The 21,083-nt window shown below is 45.9% G+C and overlaps 1 protein-coding gene across 1 annotated transcript in view; it reads right to left on the minus strand.

The window, feature by feature from the left end:
* Positions 1-21,083, minus strand: part of Abcc4 (ATP binding cassette subfamily C member 4) — a 212,631-nt gene that overhangs the window by 129,472 nt on the left and 62,076 nt on the right. The window contains exons 5-11 of the mRNA XM_021181507.2: positions 16,259-16,348; positions 15,146-15,309; positions 13,817-13,942; positions 11,686-11,935; positions 4,743-4,844; positions 2,184-2,273; positions 965-1,156 (exon numbers count right to left, since the gene is read on the minus strand). Coding sequence (XP_021037166.1) covers positions 965-1,156; positions 2,184-2,273; positions 4,743-4,844; positions 11,686-11,935; positions 13,817-13,942; positions 15,146-15,309; positions 16,259-16,348 — 1,014 coding nt within the window. The remainder of the gene's footprint in view (positions 1-964; positions 1,157-2,183; positions 2,274-4,742; positions 4,845-11,685; positions 11,936-13,816; positions 13,943-15,145; positions 15,310-16,258; positions 16,349-21,083) is intronic.

The raw sequence follows: 21,083 nt of genomic DNA on the forward strand, positions 1-21,083 counted from the left end.
AGGAAGGGAGGGAGGAAGGGAGGAAGGGAGGAAGGGAGGAAGGGAGGAAGGGAGGAAGGGAGGAAGGGAGGAAGGGAGGGGAAAAGTAAAAGTTGGGCTCCGGCTGTAGCATCTCTTCAAAGTTGTTCGAATTAACAATTAGAACCCAGCACAACAGACTGGCTGGACTGTGGATTGCCTCAAGCAATTTTGTCATTCCCTTATGGATGGTACGGTTGTGGTAGCCATACCTCCAAAAACGCCCACCCTCTGCCACCCCAAGACAGTTCTTTTAAACACAAACAATGAAAAAGTTCATAGATGAAATACAAAGGGTCCAGAGTTGCTTGGAAAAATAATTTAGAATGGGGGTGGGTGGGGCTTCAAAAGTTCAGCTGGAAAGGACTAAAGACTCGTCACCACCTGACTGTTGCCAAAGCTGTGTGACGGGGACAGAAGGACTCAATGCACTCACCTCTGCAACTCTTTAATGCTTTATAAAGGTTAAAGCTCGGGCACTGGAAAGAGGTGGGTCACTGGTTAGGAGCACTGGATGCTAGGAGCCAGGTTCGATTTCCAGCACCCACATAGTGGCTCACAAGCATCGGTAACTTCAGTTGGAAGGGATCCAACACCCTCTCCTGACCTCTCTGTAAGCACCAGCTGTCTATAGGCACGCACGCAGGCAGGCAGGCAAAACACCACACACATGAGATGAAACACCATACACATGAGATAAAACAAATACATCTTTTTTTTTTAAGTTAAGGATTACAGATAGCAGTTGGGAGAGGTGCTCCCCAGGATTGTGATACTCAGTGCATACGGATGGTGAAAATTGAACAGAACCTAATAAAACCAAAGCAACCAGTGATGGATGGGGATGGGCAGGCTCCCAAAAGCTTAGCTGGAGTATCGTGACTTAGAGGACGTCCCGAAGGCGGGCGTTTACACGGAGTATAGCAAACCCAACAAGAATCATCACCTTCTTCAGAGCACAGGCCTTGATCACTTTCTCATATCGTTCCTTCTCATAGTTCTTCCCAAATAAAATATTGCTCCTCACGGTGCCCGAGAACACCCAGGGCTGCTGAGAAACGTAGGCGATCCTCCCGTGCACGCTGACCAGCCCACTGGCAGGGGGCAGCTCACCCAGCACTGCGCTCAACAGCGACGACTGAAACAGAGTTCACAACACACAAAAGGCTGTTCATGTAGGCACAGAGTTAAACCAAGTTCCGGGCTCTGCCCAGCCCGGCGGTTTGACGAGCATCAGCTTCCCATATAAAACGTCACTAGACGCTGCAGCTTTAAAACAAGAAAACAAAACAGAAACAGCACCACTGGCCACAGTAAAGTGATGTTTACTAAAAAAACAAACAAAGCTTACAGAAATAGGTTGTGACAGCCTGCCCTCCCAAAGGGCCTTGCTCCTAATGGCAACGCTGGCTATATGCAATTGAGAATACTACATGAAATACGTCGTATAACTAATGGTTTCTGCTGGTCACGCGGTGCATGCCTATAAGCTCAGCACGAGGGACACAGAGGCAAGACAATCAAAGTCTTCCTTGGATACAAGTTTGAGACCATTGTGTGTATTTTGAGATCCAGCCTCAATCAATCAATCATCAATTAATAAACAAACAAACAAATCCATTGGCAGTAATACAGCCCCAGCACCATAGAGGCTTCGGCCATCCAATACTGATCGAAGCAGCGGCCTCGTCCTGATCATCCAGATCTCCTCTGTTTTCTGTGCTGGCCCCAGAAAGGTCATATACTGACAATGCATCCGATGCAGTCAGAAGATATTTATTTAAATGATTTCTGAGGAACAAGCCTTCTCCTACAAAGATGGAATCCTATACCAGTTTAACAAGTGTGTGCCTACCATGATCAGAGAGCTTGCGACACAGCCTTAAGACCATCTGTCTGCCTTGCCCAGGGCCCACAGCTGCCTGGGCCTGGGCTTCTCTGTGCATCTTTTGGTACAAGCATAGCATGAACCACGGCTGTGCTTGAGTTAAGTATGTACTGACATGACTTGGGTATGTCCTAAGAACTGTTGAAAGCCAGACAGCCACAGGCACACTGGCAAAAAAGAAGTAGCCCACTTCCCTAGTCCTTCCATCCTGACTCATGGACACATAAGTAACTCCCAGTGAGCCAACCCAAAGACAAGACAAAACAAAAAAACTTACCTTGCCTGCTCCGACTGGGCCAACCACGGCTAACAACTCACCAGGTCTGGCAATAAAGGAAAGACCTTGCAGGGTTGGACTGTCTAGTGTCTATGAGGTAAAGTTTACAAAAAAAAAAAAAAGTCTCATTTTAAAGAAATAGCATCATCACTTTAAGCAGTAGAAGATATAAAACTACGGTTGCAGACACACACACACAGCCCCTATTTCCTTCTCACTTTGGATGTTACGTCTTGACAGCCTTTTCAAGCTTTTTATTTAGATAAACTCAACCTATTTAAAGAAATGAGTCCAGATTTCCATGTGAATACAGAATTTAAGCGGTAGAAGGACGACGCGGGAGCTGAGAGACTCTTAGTTCATACTTAAGCACTAAAACAAGTATTTTCCATAGAACAACACACACAGGAGGATTTTAATCATTCCTAAATTTTCACTGGGGCCTTAGGTTTTAATCTTCTATGTCATTAACTCCCACGAGGTGGCAGTAGAAGAATGTGGCATGCCCAGCCATGATGAGCAGTTTGGTACCATCCCTAACTGTGGCTTGCCAATGAGTCCTTCCCAGCAATGCAGTCAGGGGCACGGGACTGCATCCAATGTCATGAAATCAATCACGGAAAGGAAGTCCCACAATATGGTCAAAGCTGTAATGAGGGCTCGAGTTTAACAGCAAAACTTAAGCCATTAAACCCAGGGTAGGTTAGTAGGTCCATGTCATGTGATGTGCCTTACTGACACCATGCTGAACAGGGACAACACGGCCCTGCAACCATAAACACGGTGGAGGTACAGGCTTCAACACAGCAGTGGGTGGGGGTAGAGGACGGGGAATCTATCAGAAACCACATCCATGAGCAATCTACACATTTTAACAAAAGGTAAGGCTCTATGCATGTTTTATTTAAGTATTCCAAATTCAAAAACTGAACACTGAGTTCTTCCCAGTGGAACGTATTGGCAGCCCAAGCGTGAGACTCCATCTGTGAACTCACTGATAAATCACATTAAGGCCATGTGTATAAGACAGATATGAGGCACACACGATTTCCACGCTTATTCTCAGATCTCATCATCAAGGTTTCTCATGATGGACATGGAAATGGCAAAAATCTGGACCACTTGATGCAAACACTTCACATAAGGTAGATTTCAAGAAACTTAACCGTTGGTCATTTTTAAGGTGCTTCATAGCTTCTCCGTTAAATTTCAAGACGCCAAATCAAATTCACATCTCTAGAGAACTCCCACATGTTGCAAAACCAATAGAGAAGCGTGTGCTATGGGGGTCTTAGTGGAGTAGCTCAGACCAGGACCAGAATGAGGCTGCCTTTCCAACCGGTGCACCAGCTTGGCCAGGCTTCAGCAGAAGCGAGAGGTATCGGCAGAGAGAAAGGTGGCTGACATCTGAAGCACGGACCTTCAGAGTGTCGATCACCAAACAGTAAGAGCTTTCGTCTAAATCTAACACCAGTACAGCGACAGCCTAACACACTCAACGGATGGCAACTGTGGAGAGCAATGCTGAGATGCTGCAGTCTGTGCACTCATCTAAGAGGTCGGGTTCCCAGAATTGATACCAGAAAAAATGCAAATTGCAGACTGTTCAAGTGCTACAAGATGCCATTAAAACAAGATTCAAAAATCTAGGATAGTTTAGAATACACGAAGTTAACCTATAGAATGTGCACAATTGACCTATAGAATGTATTCAGTTAACCCACAGAATGTATAGTATTAACCTATAGAAGTACGCAGTTAACCTATAGAATGTGCAGTTAATCTATAGAATGCACAGCTAACCTATAGAATGCATGTGGTTAACCTATAAAATATATGCAGTTAACCTATAGAACGTGCAGTTAGCCTATAGAATGCACACTTAAACCTATAGAATATATGCAGTTAGCCTACAGACTATGCACAGTTAACCTATAGAATGTGCAGTTAGCCTACAGACTATGCACAGTTAACCTATAGAATGTGCAGTTAGTCTATAGAATATGCACAGTTAACCTATAGAATGTGCAGTTAGCCTATAGAATATGCACAGTTAACCTATAGAATGTGCAGTTAGCCTATAGACTATGCACAGTTAACTGACCCCCTACTGACCCCATGCATTCTAATACAGCTGGTGTCAACACATTCAGCTCAAACCAAGGCAATGATCAAAGTTTCTGTGATTGACAACAACCTCCAGGAGCTGGAGAAATGGCTCAGCAGTTAGGAGCCCTGTCTGCTCTTCTAGAGAACTTGGGTTTGGCTCCCAGCACCCCCATGGTGGCTTGGAACCCCCTGGAAGCCCAGCTCCAGAGGCTCTGATGCCCTTTTCTGACCTCCACGGGCAACTCCACACAAACATGTACTCAGACCCACACACCTACACATAAAATAAAATATTTTTTAAAAACAACTTTCAAGTTTGGGGATTTTAAGAAATTTTACAAAAAACTTCAATAGATGAACTGATTGCCCTTTACTGACTATGTAAAACTCTCAGAATTCTCTGCGTCATCAGTGTCACCCACGGTGTCTTGGAAATCACGGGGAGGTTACCTTGTCCCAGAAAGCGGTGAAATCTTGTACGTGGACAATGGCTTTGCCATCAGATGGTTCCTGGGTTTTGCGCTCTGGTAGTTCATCGAGTAACAGAAAGTTCTAGAGAAAAGGAAAGCACGGGCTGTTTTAACTACAGAAATAAAACAGAAACCGGTGTCTCCACGGAATGTCTGAGGTAAGCGTCTTACAGCCTAAGGATTATCCAACTCTATTTAAAGTGTCAACACATGAGGCTAGGGGCTGCCTCAGCAGTCAGTGAGAGGGTCCGCCATAAAGGCTGCCAATCCTAGGATGCACAGGGAGACTCTCACCAGTTATACTCTGTCCTCCACATACATGCCTGGACATTGTGTGTCCCCTCACACACAGTAAATAAAGCTGTAATAAAAATACCTTAAAAGTAAAATGTCAAATCATATCAGAACATGCTATGTATTAACAGACTGCATACTATACACACGTTTTCATGCACACCAAGTTTCGAACCTGAGCAAAGTCCTTGCAATGTTCTCAACACATACACCAGTTCCTCCATAAAATGAAAACATTGATAAGAAATTGAACGCATGTAGAACTGGACATTGCACATAGAACTGGACATTGGTATTGTTTTGATTTTGTTTTGTTGTATTTTAATAGTAAACACATGGAAGATAGAAGGAAATGCCTTGATAAGTATTTACTGGGTGCTTATCATATGCTAAACACCATGCTAAAGCCAGAAGAAAGCCAAGGCTGCTCCTAGGATGAATGTAGTCAGGCTACAAGTACAGCAGGGCCTGGGACCCGAAGCAAAGAATGGGAAATGGTCAACTCTGCCCATCTTCCTGTCACGCCCTGCCACATACTGCCACAGATCAGTCACTCCCCGTCTCCCCTTTAACCAACCAGCATGTGACGAGTTGCCATGGGGTGGCCTCAAAGTCACCGCTCTCAAATACATTTCGAAAGCATCTTCACTCCCTGCTGCATTCCACCCAGTCAGGAGCTGGTCGGTGCAGTCTAAGCAGCAACAGGAAGCCCTGCTAACGGTTAGAATCTAATGACAGCAAGAAGGGGCCCTCCTGTTCCTCAAATGCCAGGCATAACTCACTCAGAAAAAAACTACAGTGGAAATCTATACAAAATTGATCAAAGACCTCAAGGCCTGAACTGTGACTCTGAAGCTGCTAGAGCAAACAGAAAGCACTTGAAATTGCAAGCATGGACAAAGACTTCTGCAAAGGACTCTGGGAACATTAATGATGAGAACTGGCAAATAGAATTTAAAAGTTTCGGCACAGCAAAGGAAACTACGGCAGTAAAAGACAACTGAAGGATGGGAGAAAACGCTTGCCAGCCCAGCATCTGACAGGGGATTAATATCTACAATGCATAAAGGATTCAAATAAGCTAAATGCCAAAGGCTCAAAGCATCCTAAGGAGAGAGCAGCAAGCAGTTCTCAAAAGATGCTGTCCACAGGGCTGGAAAAACAGCTCAGTGCTTGTCTCTGTCTGCTTTCTATTGCTATGATCAACATGGCCAAAAGCAACTTGGAGAGGAGAGGGTTGATGGAGGTATTTTCTAAGTTGAGGTTCCCTCTTCCCAAATGACCCCAGTTTGTGTCAACTTGACAAATAAAGCCAGCCTATGGGTTAAGAGCATTGGCTTCTCTCGTACAGGAGCTGGATTCGATTCCCAGCAAGTGGCTCACAGCCATGGGTAACTTCAGTGACAGAGGACGCAATACCCTCTCCTCACATCCATGGGCACCAGGCATGGACATGGTACAGACACACGGGCAAATACCTGTATGTACAATATTAAAAGAACTTTTTAAAAAAGACAAAGTACAACTGAGCAATATATATCTAAGAACCAATCAACATTCTTAACTATCAGGGAACTCACAACTCAGTCGGAACATCACTACAAAGAACATATGACAAGAAACATTAGCAAGGCTAGTGAGGGGTTCCTTCAACCCTGCTGGGGGTAATGCAAAGTTACACTAAGGGCAGGCTGCAACAGCTGAGGCGTTATGTAGTTAGAGTGGGATCCATCAGCAGACAAGTGTTGAAAGAAAACATGGCATAGATAAACAATGCAGTTTTATTTGGTCATAAAAAAGAACAAAACTGTCATTTGCAGGAACACAGGTGGAGCCAGACATGATCCTACCAAGAAAATTAAACTCAGAAAGACAAATGTCATGTCTTTGTTCACACATGGAGCTTAGATTTCACACACACACACACACACATGCGCACACACACTTGCATACACACCAAACACAAACATACCTCATACGTGCATACACACTACATACACATACACCACACATACACATACACACACATCATACACACACACACATATGTACAACTAACACTACACACATGCGCATGCATACAAACCACACACACATATACCACATACACACAAATACCACACACAAACACACACATACACACACATGCATACACCCCACACATACATATACATCTCACACACACAAATACACATACACCACACATACACACACACCACACATATACAAACACACACACACATATATATAAACAACGGACATATATACACTACACACACACACCACACAGACATATACATGCATACACCCCACACATACATACACATCTCACACACACAAATACACATACACCACACATACACACACACACAAATATGGAACATGCAAATCTCATTCTAAGGGAACAAACCAAAAGAAAGATTAAGATTAACAAAAAGGAAAATAACCAAACAATATTACCAGAACAATACAGATAGCACCTTAAAGTACCAGGAGGTAGAGCAAGCAGGGAACGAGAGTAAGAGGAACCTGAAGATGATCAAAGTGAAATATATATAAATACACACACACATATACATATATATATGAAATATCACAATGACACCCATTGTTTTATAAACTTAATGGCTGCTAATAACGATGGGAAATGATGTAGGTCTTTGTGCTGAGTCTATTCCTGAGTATTACTTCACTTACATAGCCTAAGCAACAGCCTGGGTTTTGAGCCCTAGCAGGAAAAAACAAAATTTTAAGAGGTAGTTTTTTAAAGAGGCGACTAAACTACACTACAGGCTCTGCACTGTGAGTGGGGCCAAACCTCCTACGAGGGAGGCATCGCACAGCACCCGGCTCTCTCTGTCTTCTACTGTATGAGGACACGATGCCCTACCCTCCAGAGCATAAGGCAGGGGGGCACTATCCTGGAAGCAGAAAGCCGACAGCCAAGCCTGCCTGAACCCTGCCTGGCCTTGCACCTCTTGGCATCCAGAGCTATGTGTATTCTTCACAAACTGTGGAGTTTCATTACGGGAGCACAAACAGATTAAGGCACCCCTTCTTCAGAAACACACCTTGAGGTCCTTACTGCCCCCGGAACCTTGAAATGTGTGTTTATTTGGAAACAGGATCATTTCAGATACAGAAAAGACAAGGTCACGCGTGGGCCCTAAATCCAACACAGCTGGCTTCTTTGTATGAAATTAGAAAGTCAGACACACGGGTACAAAACGACCGTGTGGCCTTGGCGACACAGACTGGAATGGTACCCAGGAGCCCTCGGATGCTAGGTCAGGAGAGGAAAGGCTGTCCCCCAGTGGCTTCTGAAGGAGCATGGCTCTGCTGTCACCTGCAGCTTCCACAACTGTGACCCAGCAGGGATCTTTTGCTTCAGACGTCAATTTGTACATGAAACCTCACAAACAGCTTGTATGAGATCAATGCACTGTCGGTGAGATGGGCTGTACTGTGGGTGTTTTTTAGCTACGCACACCACTAACAGAGCAGGCAACTAAAGTGGAAAGAAACAGCACCATGTCATTTCCTGAAGCTTAAAAAATCCTTTAAGTCCTTAGCATTCTAATCTATAAGTCCAGAAAGCTACAAACCTGGACACGACACTCTGCAGCCGGTCACTTTTCACGGCTGAGAAAACAACTAGAGTTACAGTGCCAGAGGACTAGCAAAAATACCATGCCATTAGGAACAAGGGATGGGGAGGCAGCTGACCCCACAGCATTCTGAAAATAAAGATCCAGACGCAGCCTCTAAGAACAGCTCCCCACAGCACCCCACTTCCTCCTGCTGGGCTCACGCTAGAAAATTCCCACCACCTCTCAGCTGTGCCGTCAAATCGTGGAGTCCACCAATGGCCTAATCTATTGATTAGGTCAAGCCCTCCTGATCCAATCACTAGTCTGGTCCCACTCATTGGGGACCAAGCCTTAAACAGGTGTGTCTTTTGGAATGGAACACCTTATATTCCAACCTTAACACTAATTGTTTGTTAAATCCTTGGGAAAAAACAGAACTCTTTTGTTTTGTTTCCCTGTGAATGAAAACTTCTTCCTACAAACCTCTCTCCAAGACCCCAGTAGCCTAAGATGTGATCTGTTGTCTTCATTCCCACAGATCAGCCATACATGAGCTACGACTAGGATTGCCTACATGAGCCCATGTCCAGCAAACAGGCAGACAGACAGACACATGTGACCCTAAGACTAACCACAGCAGCTTCCCACAGCATCTCTCATGGTCTACCAGATGTCGACTCTTCCCTCTCCTGCCTCAGTTTACCTCTCCTTTTGAAGGAACACAGCCTCAGAAGCCCGCTGAGCACTCTTCATTTCGTTGAAGTGCTGTTTGTGCTAGTCTATCTATCCCCTTCTACCATATTCCTCAACACTGCTGAACCACATATCACGGCTCCCTGAGCAACCTCATTCAAACGCCCCTCCACCATGTTGACACACCAACGCACATCCTGTAACTGAAACTCCTACCAACAACGCTGGCCGGGCATCCATTATATAGCCCGTGACAGTGGGCTGTGTGGCACTGGTCTTATACAGCGGGAGAGCTGAGAGAGCGTAGAAGCTGACCAGGAGAGCTGCAAACCCAGCCTTCAAATGTCTGCATCTACAGGAAGCAAAGAAACTTCTTAAAAGGCTGAGCTACGTAGGTGTACATCCTGCACCCTCAGAGTTACTAAGCAGTGTGGCCGATACGACACTGGTTTATAAGCCGGAGGTCTCAGTGAGGTCCTTGATCTGTCACATACAACCTATGTGTGGAGCACTGTCACCCTATGAAAGGGGCACTGTCACCCTACGAAAGGTACAATCTCTGTACAGCAGAGACAGTGGTGGGTGCTGATATTCAACTGCTGCTACGTGCAGAGGATTAGGAAACAGCCTGGCTCCTGGTCCCCACACAGTAGCTCTCCAGTCTAGGGGAAGCAGTGGCAGCAACAGTAGAATTACAACAGAACAACACGATGTGAAGGCACAGAAGGGAAAGTTTTATATTATACACTTAAAATGATGGTACGGTCAACATATATCCTCAGATTTGAAAGTTAAAAAAAAAAAAGAAAAAAGAAAACCATACTTAAATGCTCTGTGTCACCCTTCAACAATGCTATTCAACCATTGCCAGAAGGAATGATAAACTCAGGTCTGGTCCAGAACTAACCCTACATGACTGATCTATTCTATAGGTATTCTACATCTATTCTATAGGTAGTAACTGTGTATAACGTGTGACAGTTCCTCTTATTGTTATAATGAATTTCAGTCATTTTCCTGATCCCTTACTCCCCTCCGCCTGGAACCCACCTTCTCAGCAAGCCCCCCTGCCACTTCCGTGGGTCCTTCCCCCCTTCATTCCCTTTCATCCATGATGAAAGGCGCACAGGCTCAGCGTTTCCCAGTTCTTGTGCTCAGATGCGCATCTGCAGTGAGTCTGAGCACAACAGCTATATACACCAAGCTGCTCAGATGTTACACATCTCCCCACCCTCCACGTAGTCCTTTCAATGTCCCTAGAGCTTTGGGGGACTGATATAGAGGCACAATTTAGACGTAAGAACTCCACATGATACTTTGGGAAGAAAAAAAAATCAGAATTTCAGGAAAAAAAAAAAAAAAACCTCTTGGCTTTTATGGCAAGCCCTTCCCCCTCCTCTACATTCATTCCCCCTAAGGTCACTAAGTTTGATGAAAATCTAGTATTGGACAATGAACACCAATGAGAACCAGAAATAAAACAAGGTTTGTGCCCAGGCCTGTTACTGTACCAACCAACTCCTCCAGACACATTCGTCGACACACCAGCACTTAGCATTCCTTATGCACCAGACCAGCATCAAGGTTCTAGGAATGATCTGCCCTTAGCAGTTCAGGGTCATAGGAGTGGCTACTTGGGTAAATGTGGTGGAAATCAACAGACTGGCCAAGGAAAATGCCTGCTAGAAAAACAAGGCTCTTAGAAGAGAAAGAAAGTGAAAAGCAGACTGGAGGGAAAGACGGAGCCAGAGGGGAACTAGCAAAACAGCTGAGATGGACAGATCCATTTTTAAACAAGGGTTTGATTGGAACAGGCCATTCTCTCTCTAAGAGTCCTTCCAGTCCAACAGAAATGTCACTCACTTAGGCCTGTACTCAGTCCCTGCCTAATTGTCCTGTAGTCTAAAGCAGCAGTTTCCAGTCTATGGGCTGAGACCCTTTGGGACGCTTAAGACCATCTGCATATCAGATATTTACATTACAAATCATAACAGCAAAATTATGAAGTAGCCATGAAAATAAATCCTACAGTTGGGGGGTCCCCACAACATGAGGAGCTGTATTAAAGGGTCGTAGCAATAGGAAGGGTGAGAACCAGTGGTCTAGAACATAATAGTTGCCAGTCACCATTATATATTAAGAGCCTGGTGCTGGCTGTTGGTATTTCTATTGTGCCCATGACAGATCAGAAATTCTTCGGGACTTTTAGCGTACTGTACCTAAGACTACGACATGTACACACCATTGAGGTTGACTAACAGTTCGGAGACGCGGTGACAGACAGCAGAAAAAGTACCATCTGACTCAAAAGACATCTCCAACGTTAAGATTGTACTGTACACAAACCTTGATCCTCCGAATGCTGACGATGGCCTCTGACCCTCTCTCAATGGCTGACGGGAAGAAGAGGGTGACTGTCAACCGAACGGCACCGTACAGAGTCATGGCCACAAACACGTGGCTAGCTGTAATCTCATTGCCAAGCAGCACGTAGCTGGTGAAGGTCACGAACAGGATGACTTTGTTTGCGATGAAAAACGACGCCATGTTCATCCCTCTGAGATAGGAGCTGCCCAGAATCTTGGAAATTTCCTTCCTAGAAGAGAGAAAAACAAATACTTTTTTCCCCACACAGAAAAGTCAACATCGATGTCATATGCATGAGGACCCTGTTAGGCAGTGTACACACATCAAGATAAACTGCCTGTGGGGACAGAAGAGATGGCTCGGCCTGCAAAGCGTTTCCAGGCAAGCATGAAGCCCTTAGTTTCATCATAGCATCCACATAAAGACCAGCTGTATGCACGAGTCTACGCTTCTCCATGCCCCAGGACACTCTGTGACAGATGTTTCTGCCTAAGGTCTTGGGGGAGATTCTATAGTTTTAGGGTTGCTCTTCTCTCCTCCAGCAAGTTGCTGGGCTCACAGAGAGGACTGTGTCTTAGTCCCCTGTGGGTCACAGATGGTCTTAGGTGACCCAGAGGGGTCTTGATCCATAGATTGAGAATGACTGTTCGCGACTCACTGGACAACTAGGCAGAGTAGAGGCATGAGCTGAGTAGGACTCCTTTGGGGCAGGAAAGACTCTGTCCCTCAGAGAGACGAGGCCCGGGACTGATGCTAACAGAATGCATTTGTGTTCATCTTCTTGATAAAAATCTACTCAAAGTAATGTGACCCTGCACCTCTAGCACTGAGAAGACAGAGGCAGGTATGTCCCTCAGCTCAGTGGCTACCAGCCTAGCTGAATCGTTCGACCCCAGTTCCCAGTGAGAAAGCCTGTCTCAAAAACTTAAGGTGGGTGGCTCCTGAGGTTGTGCCTCTGGCCTCTGCAGGTGATTCCCATGTGCACACATTCCTACACACGTGTAAACATGCACACACATGATAAACAGTTTTTAAATGCTCTGTGATATTACAGCAACGGTTGCTAGCACATACCATGGGGACAGCTTCAGTAACCACACAGGACCCCAAGAAACCACTTTCCTCATTCAGCCAAATGACGGTAGAGCTGCAGGGTTATTCTGTGGGTCACTCTGAGCTGATTTTATCGAGGGCCCATACAAGTGCTTTCAACCAGCATAAATACAGGTTAAGACCTCACAGGTAACCTAAAGGTGGGCGAGACACAGCTCTCCCCTCCTTGAGCTCAGGAGAGAACTGTAGCCCTGAAATTGTTATTTTCCCCCAAAATTCTAGACAGAAAGAACTGGTACAGGGAATCATGGGCATGGGGAAGAGTGCAGAGGTGGGTAATGGTGTGCCTGGTAGAAGCCAGAGACAAAGAACAGAAAAGGTCTCTACGTATGGAGGGCACTTCAGACACAGAGGTCACAGAAATCCATGGCTACAGTTAAGTGCTTGTGCCAGAGTGAAAAAGAAAAAAGCTCAAATGTTTAGGACAAACAGAAAAATATTTCACCTAATGATCTCGAGTGAGTGACACCCGGGCATCAAGTCTGGCTGGACACGGTGGTAACCGGTTCATACCACCTTCCCAATGGACACTGACATCAAGTAGAGCTTCACCAATGTAATTATCTCAGAGTTTTGCACCTTGGAGTCATCATTTATAGGGAACTTGAAGCGTTCAGGAACATTTTGAACTCCATTTGACTATGGCAGTGCACCTGAAGGCTGGACATGCGGCTTAGTGGTGTGTGCTGTGATACTTGTCTAGAACATGTGAATCTCTTGGTTCAATCCCTAGCACCATCAAAACCAGAATGAGATCAAGAAAGACAGGTACGAACAGGAAGAGGAGAAATGCAGTTTTTGCCTGGGAATAATGGCACACAGAAGCCCAGGTTAAAAGTGATGTCCCAGGTCACTATACTTAACACTCTGCCATAGCAGGTGACCATGTCATATCTGAGGTGAGTTACCAGGGAGACCAAAGAGAACTCTAAATTCATTCGGTAAAATTAGGAAATAGAAAAGTGCACAAGACAGTCCAGTCTACCCCAAGACTTACTTTCTCAGATTGGCAATGAGGTCAGCAAACGATTTCTCCCACGCATACATCTTTATTATCCTCATGCCTGTTATGACTTCATTCATGGTCCGGATCCTGGCATCCGTGAAAGCCGCAGTTTTACTCCTGAGAGGGACAGATGTGACAGATAAGCCACATCGAAGGCAGCCAACTTTTGTATATCAATCACAGGCACAGACAGGGACCCAGAGTCAAAGGTGGTCCTCTGGCCCGCAGCATGGGTGGGTCCTACATGCAGCACACACATAGAAGGCCAAAAGTCAGCCACTCACTTCTGCCAACTCTGAGTATTATGGAACATTGTGAATGACTGCTGAGGAAACCTCAAAAATGATTCTGGTATATTGAGGGGCACAAGGTACTGAAATCACCTAAGTTTGACAGGACACAGTTGGCAGAGGTGGAAAGAGACAGGATCAGAAAGGCTGTGGAGCAGAAAGGCTTGTTCATCCTGCCGGGAAAAACGTGAGCAGACAGCCACAGCATGTCAGGAGCATTAGAACAGGCAGAGGACATTCAACACAGAGGAAACCACACAGAGCACAGGCTCAGAAGGAAAGAGCCTGATGCCTTCAAACGGTGCGACATCTCCGCCCCCATCCAGAGGCCTCGACGGAGACTGGCTTCGACTCCTGGAACCTGCTTCGGGCCATGGTCACTTCATGATCAATTTAGGCTTGTGTTAGCAGCCATGTTTCTGACACACACCCTGCTTGGATGGTGAAACTTCCACGAGGTTCTGTTAAGGTTGACACTGCACCCTGAGAGTTTGTAATTCAATGGAAATACTGGAGTGAAAACAGGGCATACATATGCATACAGGAGCAGCTCCATAACACGCAGTGTGGATGAATCTATAGAACATTGGGATTGGGACCCTGAGATGGCATCTGCCAACTGTCCTCTGACCTTCATATATGCACTGTGGCACATGTGCACCATCCCTATAGACACACAACGGACGGATGGACAGACGGATGATGGGTGGAATAAAATATACAAAATAAAATAATTGTGTTTACTACCACTTAATTTTAACAACATCTACATATGTAACTTACAGCAAGGATGCTCTCTAAGTGAAAAGCCAGCTGAGAGCAGCCAGCCAATGCCTTCCCCCTTCCCCTTCCAAGACCAGCCCTCGGCTTAAGGCTGGAGTACCCCCAGCTAAGCCTGAAGAGCCGGCAGCATATGCAGAAAATATAAGAAGTTTCTATTTTGTTTCTGGGTAGCAGTCTCAGGCAGGGGCGGAGGGGGGGAACTGGTGTTACCAAACAGGACATCTCTTCAGCCCAGCGTCCCTCTTACCGCAGTGAGGAGAACAGTTTCCCGATGCAGCTTTGCAGAGGCAGAAGAATAACCAGAACGGCCAGGCCCGCCAGGCAGGAGATTCCTATCTCCACCCAGAGGAGGATGGTTACCGCGATGGCCTGCAGCGGCCCTGCCCACAGAAAGTGCAAGAAGATTGTCACCTGCAGATACAAAGCCCACACATGCTTAGGACTGTAAATAAAACAAGACCGGTGGGAACGCATGCCAGCAACATTATGCTCCAAACGGGAAGACAGGAATGCAAACAGAATCGGGGCTCAGCGAGCGGGTTTAACACTGCTGAGGCAGAACCGTAGGTCTCACTGCAGATGCTACACTTGTGCGATGAACAGTAGACCGTGGTCCCTGTTATAAGATGGATAGACTGCACCATCCCAGAGATGGTCCTGATCTTTAATTCCTCGTGTGTGGGAGCGAACCCACCCTCTGCTCTATAAGTGAACCGCATCTCCCCTGGGTCTCCCCAGAAAAGCCTGTGCTATGGCGCCTTCCACACTCTGCAGGTGAGGTGTATGTCTGATGAATGAAAATCTGAAAGGGGAATGGTTGCTGGGCAGATCTGACCTAAAGCTAAAGTGATCAATCTGTAAGGTGAGCATAAAAACGGGTGTGGGCGAGAGCTGTAAATTCTAGCTAGGTAGCACCATGCGGCATGCCCTATCAAACCGTTCCTATGAACCAGGTTCCCCATGGAGGGGGTCTGTACTGCGCACTCCTGCCCTCCAAGACTTGGGTCCTTTAGAAAAAGAGAAAGACAGACAGCTGTCTGCTCCTCTGTCATGTGCTATAAAAATCACTATGAGGAGGTAGCCCCTCGAGACTATCACTGCACTAACCAAGTTGGGAGGAATATTGCTCTCCGCCAACTCATTGCAGATGCGTGTCGCAGGCAACATCAGAAAAGCAAAACTGGGCTCTATGGGATCAACACATCTTACCACACCTACGCTGCACACAGAACTGAGATGTGGCTTTAAAGTGCCTACATCACAACTTCAGAAAAACCCTAGTCTACACCAAAACCCTCACATTCCAACAGATTAAAGAGGGGGGAAAATTAGGGCAGGAACTGACAGAGATGGAACGTACTTGGTCAAATTTGTTCACGTCGTTGGACAGCAGGTTAACTATCTGGCCTGTGGTTGTCTTCCCCATGGCCGAGTTACTTAACCGGAGTGCCTGGAATAAATGAGCAGAGTGGAGAATCAGATCCTGTCCTAGCACTCTACCAAGCACGGGGAAAAACGTATGTTCATGGGGTCTTCTGTGGTGTAAAAGCCATGATGACAGCCCTAATGTCTGTCACCAACAGCAATATCTTCAAGGACAGCAACGGAGGCGAAGGAAGCAGGAGAAAACCAACTCATGCTTATTGATGAATGGCCACATGCCCCGTGTGTGTCAGTGGACACTCCACAGCCTACCAAAGCAAACTTGTACCAGCTCAGTAGGGAGACGGTGAAAGTAGAGAAAAATACAGGATTTGGATGAACACTGAATGTGCTATTAATTCTCAGCCAGATATCACTTAAGTACACATGGTCATGGCTTCTGCCTTCTGTATGTGGAAATGGCCCTCACTTGTCTCCGAGAGTCACAAATGAAAGAGAAGCGGTGCTCCTGTCTTAAGTATCTGCCAGAGACAGGGCCCAAAGGCACAGGAGGACCCACAATTGGTGAGACTTCCCAGAAGCACCTGTGATTCAGTCTGAGGTCGCAGGCAGCAGAGCAGTAGACAGACACTGGGGAAGGTCTCCTTCTCTGGCATGGTGGCAGGAGAACAGGGGACAAGGAACAGCTTCAGGGGACAAAGGAAGGTGCCATGGATCAATGAGCCGCTTGTGAGACATACAAAGGAGAGAAAGGTGGGGTGGCTAAGTAGAGAAGGCCCAAAGCCGATCTTGGAGGGGAGAGAGAAGTAGCTAAATTCTGAACGGGAACCTGGAATGTGAAGATGGTTTGTCTTGGGTTTTTGTTTTGTTGTTGTTTAAAATTCATTTATTTTATATGAATACACAGTAGCCATCTTCTAATACACCAGAAGAAGGCATTAGATCCCATGACAGATGGTTGTGAGCCACCATGTGGTTGCTGGGACTTGAACTCAGGACCTCTGGAAGAGAAGTCTGTGCTCTTAACCATTGAGCCATCTCTCCAGCTCGTTTTTAACTTTAAGCTAGAGTGGACCACATTGCCAGATGAAGAGAAAACAAAGAGACTACAGTAGACACCAAGGCAACAGGTAACGACCAGGCAGTTATGTAAAGGCAAAGGAGAACCAGATATAAACAACACTAAAATACCAGTAACTCCATGCAACATGAGTTACCTACCATAAGACGGCCCATCTGTAATTCTGACACTGGAAAGGCAGAGGCAGGAGGATCACAGAAAGTTCAGGGCCGGCCTAGGCTGCAGAACAAGGTAAAGACCAGCAAGGCAAGATGGAGAAAAGACACACTCAGTGGATGACACCATGCTCATGCGAATAGGAGAAACACAAATTGCCATTTCATATTTAAAAAAGAAAGCAAAAAATGAAGTCGGGCAAGGGTAGAAAGAGATCTAGAGAAAGAGAGGGGAGGGGTATGGTAAAGATATGCTGCATGCATGGTTGAAGTTTTCAAAAAAAGTAATAAAGATGTTATACTTAAAATACATGGGAGCACAGGGCTGCACAGGGCTGCACGAGTCTGCACAGGTCTGCACGGGGCTGTACAGGGCTGCACAGGTCTGCACAGGCCTGCACAAGTCTGCACAGGTCTGCACAGGTCTGCACGAGACCGGGTCTAGCACTGAGACTAGAAGTGCATTCACGCCCCATCCCTAGTCCAGAGCAATCTCTAATTGATAACCTCTTGCAAATGACAATTTACTTTTCTTCAAGGGAGTCTCACTGGGAAAAACACACTACTCTTCAGGGCAGGCCACGTGGCCGACAGGGTGGCCAAGAGGAAGGGAACTTAACCACATCTCTGGGAGGTCTTGTCTCCTAGTGTCCTGCTGGGGAGTTTGGTTTGGTTTGTTTACTCTTTTTTCTCTTTTCTTAACCCTACAGGTTCCACCACCCTCCCCCCGACCCCCCCCCCCGTGTGAATGCATACATACATGCATACATACACACATATATATGTATATAACTGGTGGCGTTTCTATAGGATTCCTGAGTCTGTGATCCAATGGGTCTCTGTGTCTTTATCTGTTGCTTATAGCTTTTCTTGTTCTTTTCCTTCTGTCTGTCCTGTTCTACTCCAGTGTAATTGTTTTGTTTTATATTAATATCATCGCTTAGAATCCTGTTTGTTTTCTAATGAGAGACAGAAAGAGCGTGGATATGGATGTGAGGGGAGGTGGGGAGGAACTGGGAGGTATGGAGGGAGGGGAAACTATAATTAGAATATATTATATGAGAAAAAATCTATATTCAAGAAAAAAATATAATAAAATTTGGTTCATACTGTACCATTTTCTTTTTAGTGCTCTCTCCCACCTGAGGCTACAATAAAGCCTCAAGCCCCTTTCTTCCCATTTCTCTGTGTGTGTGTGTGTGTGTGTGTGTGTGTATGTGTGTGTGTAAGCCTATATAATGAGACCATGTTTAAAGAAAGAAAAACAACAGCAGCCTATATATTATCAAGAAAGTACACAGGTATCACAGAAAGAGACAGAACTCAGGGACTTTGGCCACTGATACTATGTGAAAATATTTTTAGCACCTACGTTTATATTGAAACAAGTGTCAATCCTATATGCAGAAAACACACTGCAAATTTATGAATGAATACTTGATTTTATTTTTTTGTTTGTTTTGGGTTCTTTTGTTATTTTGAGTCTATGTAGCCTTGGCTGTCCTGGAACTCACTACGTAGGCCAGGCTAGCCTTGAACTCACAAAAGTCCACCTGCCTCAGCCTCCCAAATGCCAACCTTGATGCCCAGTTCTAATAGTTAAAGTAAGATGACAACCAAGCATGGGCCCCCCATGCCTGTAATCCCTATACCCTACAGGTAAAGATAGATACAGGTAAAGTTAGAGGCCAGGCTGCGCTATAAAGACAGACCTTGGATTTAAAAAGCCCAAATGAACGAATAAAGAATGAAATGAGGCACACAAAAGGCATCCCATACTCTAATCCTAAATTGATCACAACAATTAAGCAGAAAACAAAAGTCAGAACAGCATGCAATGTGTCTCCTCAGCATCACGGTCAGAGGGCGCACAGTGATGAGTGAGACCCCAGTGGCCATGCAGGGCTACCTGTCACTGAGGTCACCTGTACTGCAGGGAAGGAAAGCCAGGCTGTGGGGCTTCACACACACCGGCTGTTCCAGAAGCTACCAGAGCTGTGCAATCAGTCCCACACTTAGTATGTTCTGTTTCATTTTTAAAAACCCATCTCACTACAGTGAGATCAGAGGAAAAAAAGCAAAGGACAAAACAGTGGCATGCCTTTAATATTATCAGCGAGGAAGACAACCACAGACACAACTGGCAGACTCTGTCCTCCGTCACCAGAGAGTGATTAATTGGTGCCGCTCTGCTGGCCTCGCCCATCAGTATGCAGCCAGCCATCAGCTTGGACGGCACAGGAAGCAGTTGTCCCCACGCTCTGACTGCAGGCACTACAGGACTGTGAGCCCTGAGGGAAGGAAACTCAGGATTGGCCAGGACTCACCTGGCTTTCTGCCCAAGCAGAGTGCATTTCCCCAACCAACGAAAAAAAGATGCCCACTCTGAACAGAAGAAGCACCTGGAGTTTTTGGGTCACAGCCACAGAGGCTAGACCAGAGATTTTCTGTGGGGATTTACCAATGGCTCTTTGCCAAGGCCTTCACTGTCCAGGGGCAGAGCTGAGTGCCAGAGTGAGAGTCTGAGGTCAGAATGGCTATGAAACGCCAGGCTTCGTCGCCCAGGCAGAGCTAAGGTTCTTCCTGACTGCCTCGGCCATTCGATAACGATGCCAGGAAGACCATGCATTAGTGATAAAATCTGTCTACAGAGTCGGCCAGGCCCTTGGACTGAGTTCAGAATGGAAATAGCTGCCTTGCAGCTGAGATGCACAGAGAGACAGACAGGACCATTCTGGTAGGGACCAGCGTCAGAAACAGAAACCAACACTCTGTAACCCACACTCCCTGCAGTATAACACCCCCAACGCAACATGGTAGAGAGATTATTACAACGGGCAAAGGAGAAAAATAAAAAATTTTAAAAACAGCGACCCATAGTCACAGAGGGTGAGTGTCAATAGAAAGATGCCTAGATAGATATCCAGCTCATGGGATGAGCAAAGGAATATAAAACAACTGCTGGAATCATGGATACGTAGCCAAAGAAAAACACGGTCACGACAAATGGATAGATGGATGATTTTAGGAGAGAAGTGGACACCATCGAAAAGAATGAAACAGTATTCTAGACTAGAAAATATACATCTGAAATTAAAAAAAAAAAATCTACCAATTAACATTAGTTCCCATTGGATATTTCCAGAGTAAGTAAGAGCATGGGGAGAGTGGGAAAGACTAGGGTTCAGACCGAGAACCTCGCACAGGCTAGGCAATCTCGTCTCTATCATTGACGTGCACTCCTAAGCCCTCACTGTACAGTTCATTTTGAGACTAAGTTGCCCAGACTGGACTTGAACTTGTGACAACACCCTGCTCTGGCCTCCCGAATATCTGGTATTACAAAACCATGCTCTTATTTCTGTAGTTTACAAGGGAAAGAACAACGTGAGCGTGCTATAGGAGACTATCACGCCTCCAGTCAAAATCCCGGAGAACGGGTGAGAAACCATCCGCAGAAACAGGAACGAAGGCTGAGGCCATGGCTCTGCCAGACTTCATCAGCTGATCACGTGCACGGCTTTGATTTGATCCCAGCACGGGGGGAGAGGATGGAGGGAGAGGGA

The sequence above is a fragment of the Mus caroli genome, chromosome 14, assembly GCF_900094665.2.
Source record: "Mus caroli chromosome 14, CAROLI_EIJ_v1.1, whole genome shotgun sequence".
NCBI lineage: Eukaryota > Metazoa > Chordata > Mammalia > Rodentia > Muridae > Mus > Mus caroli.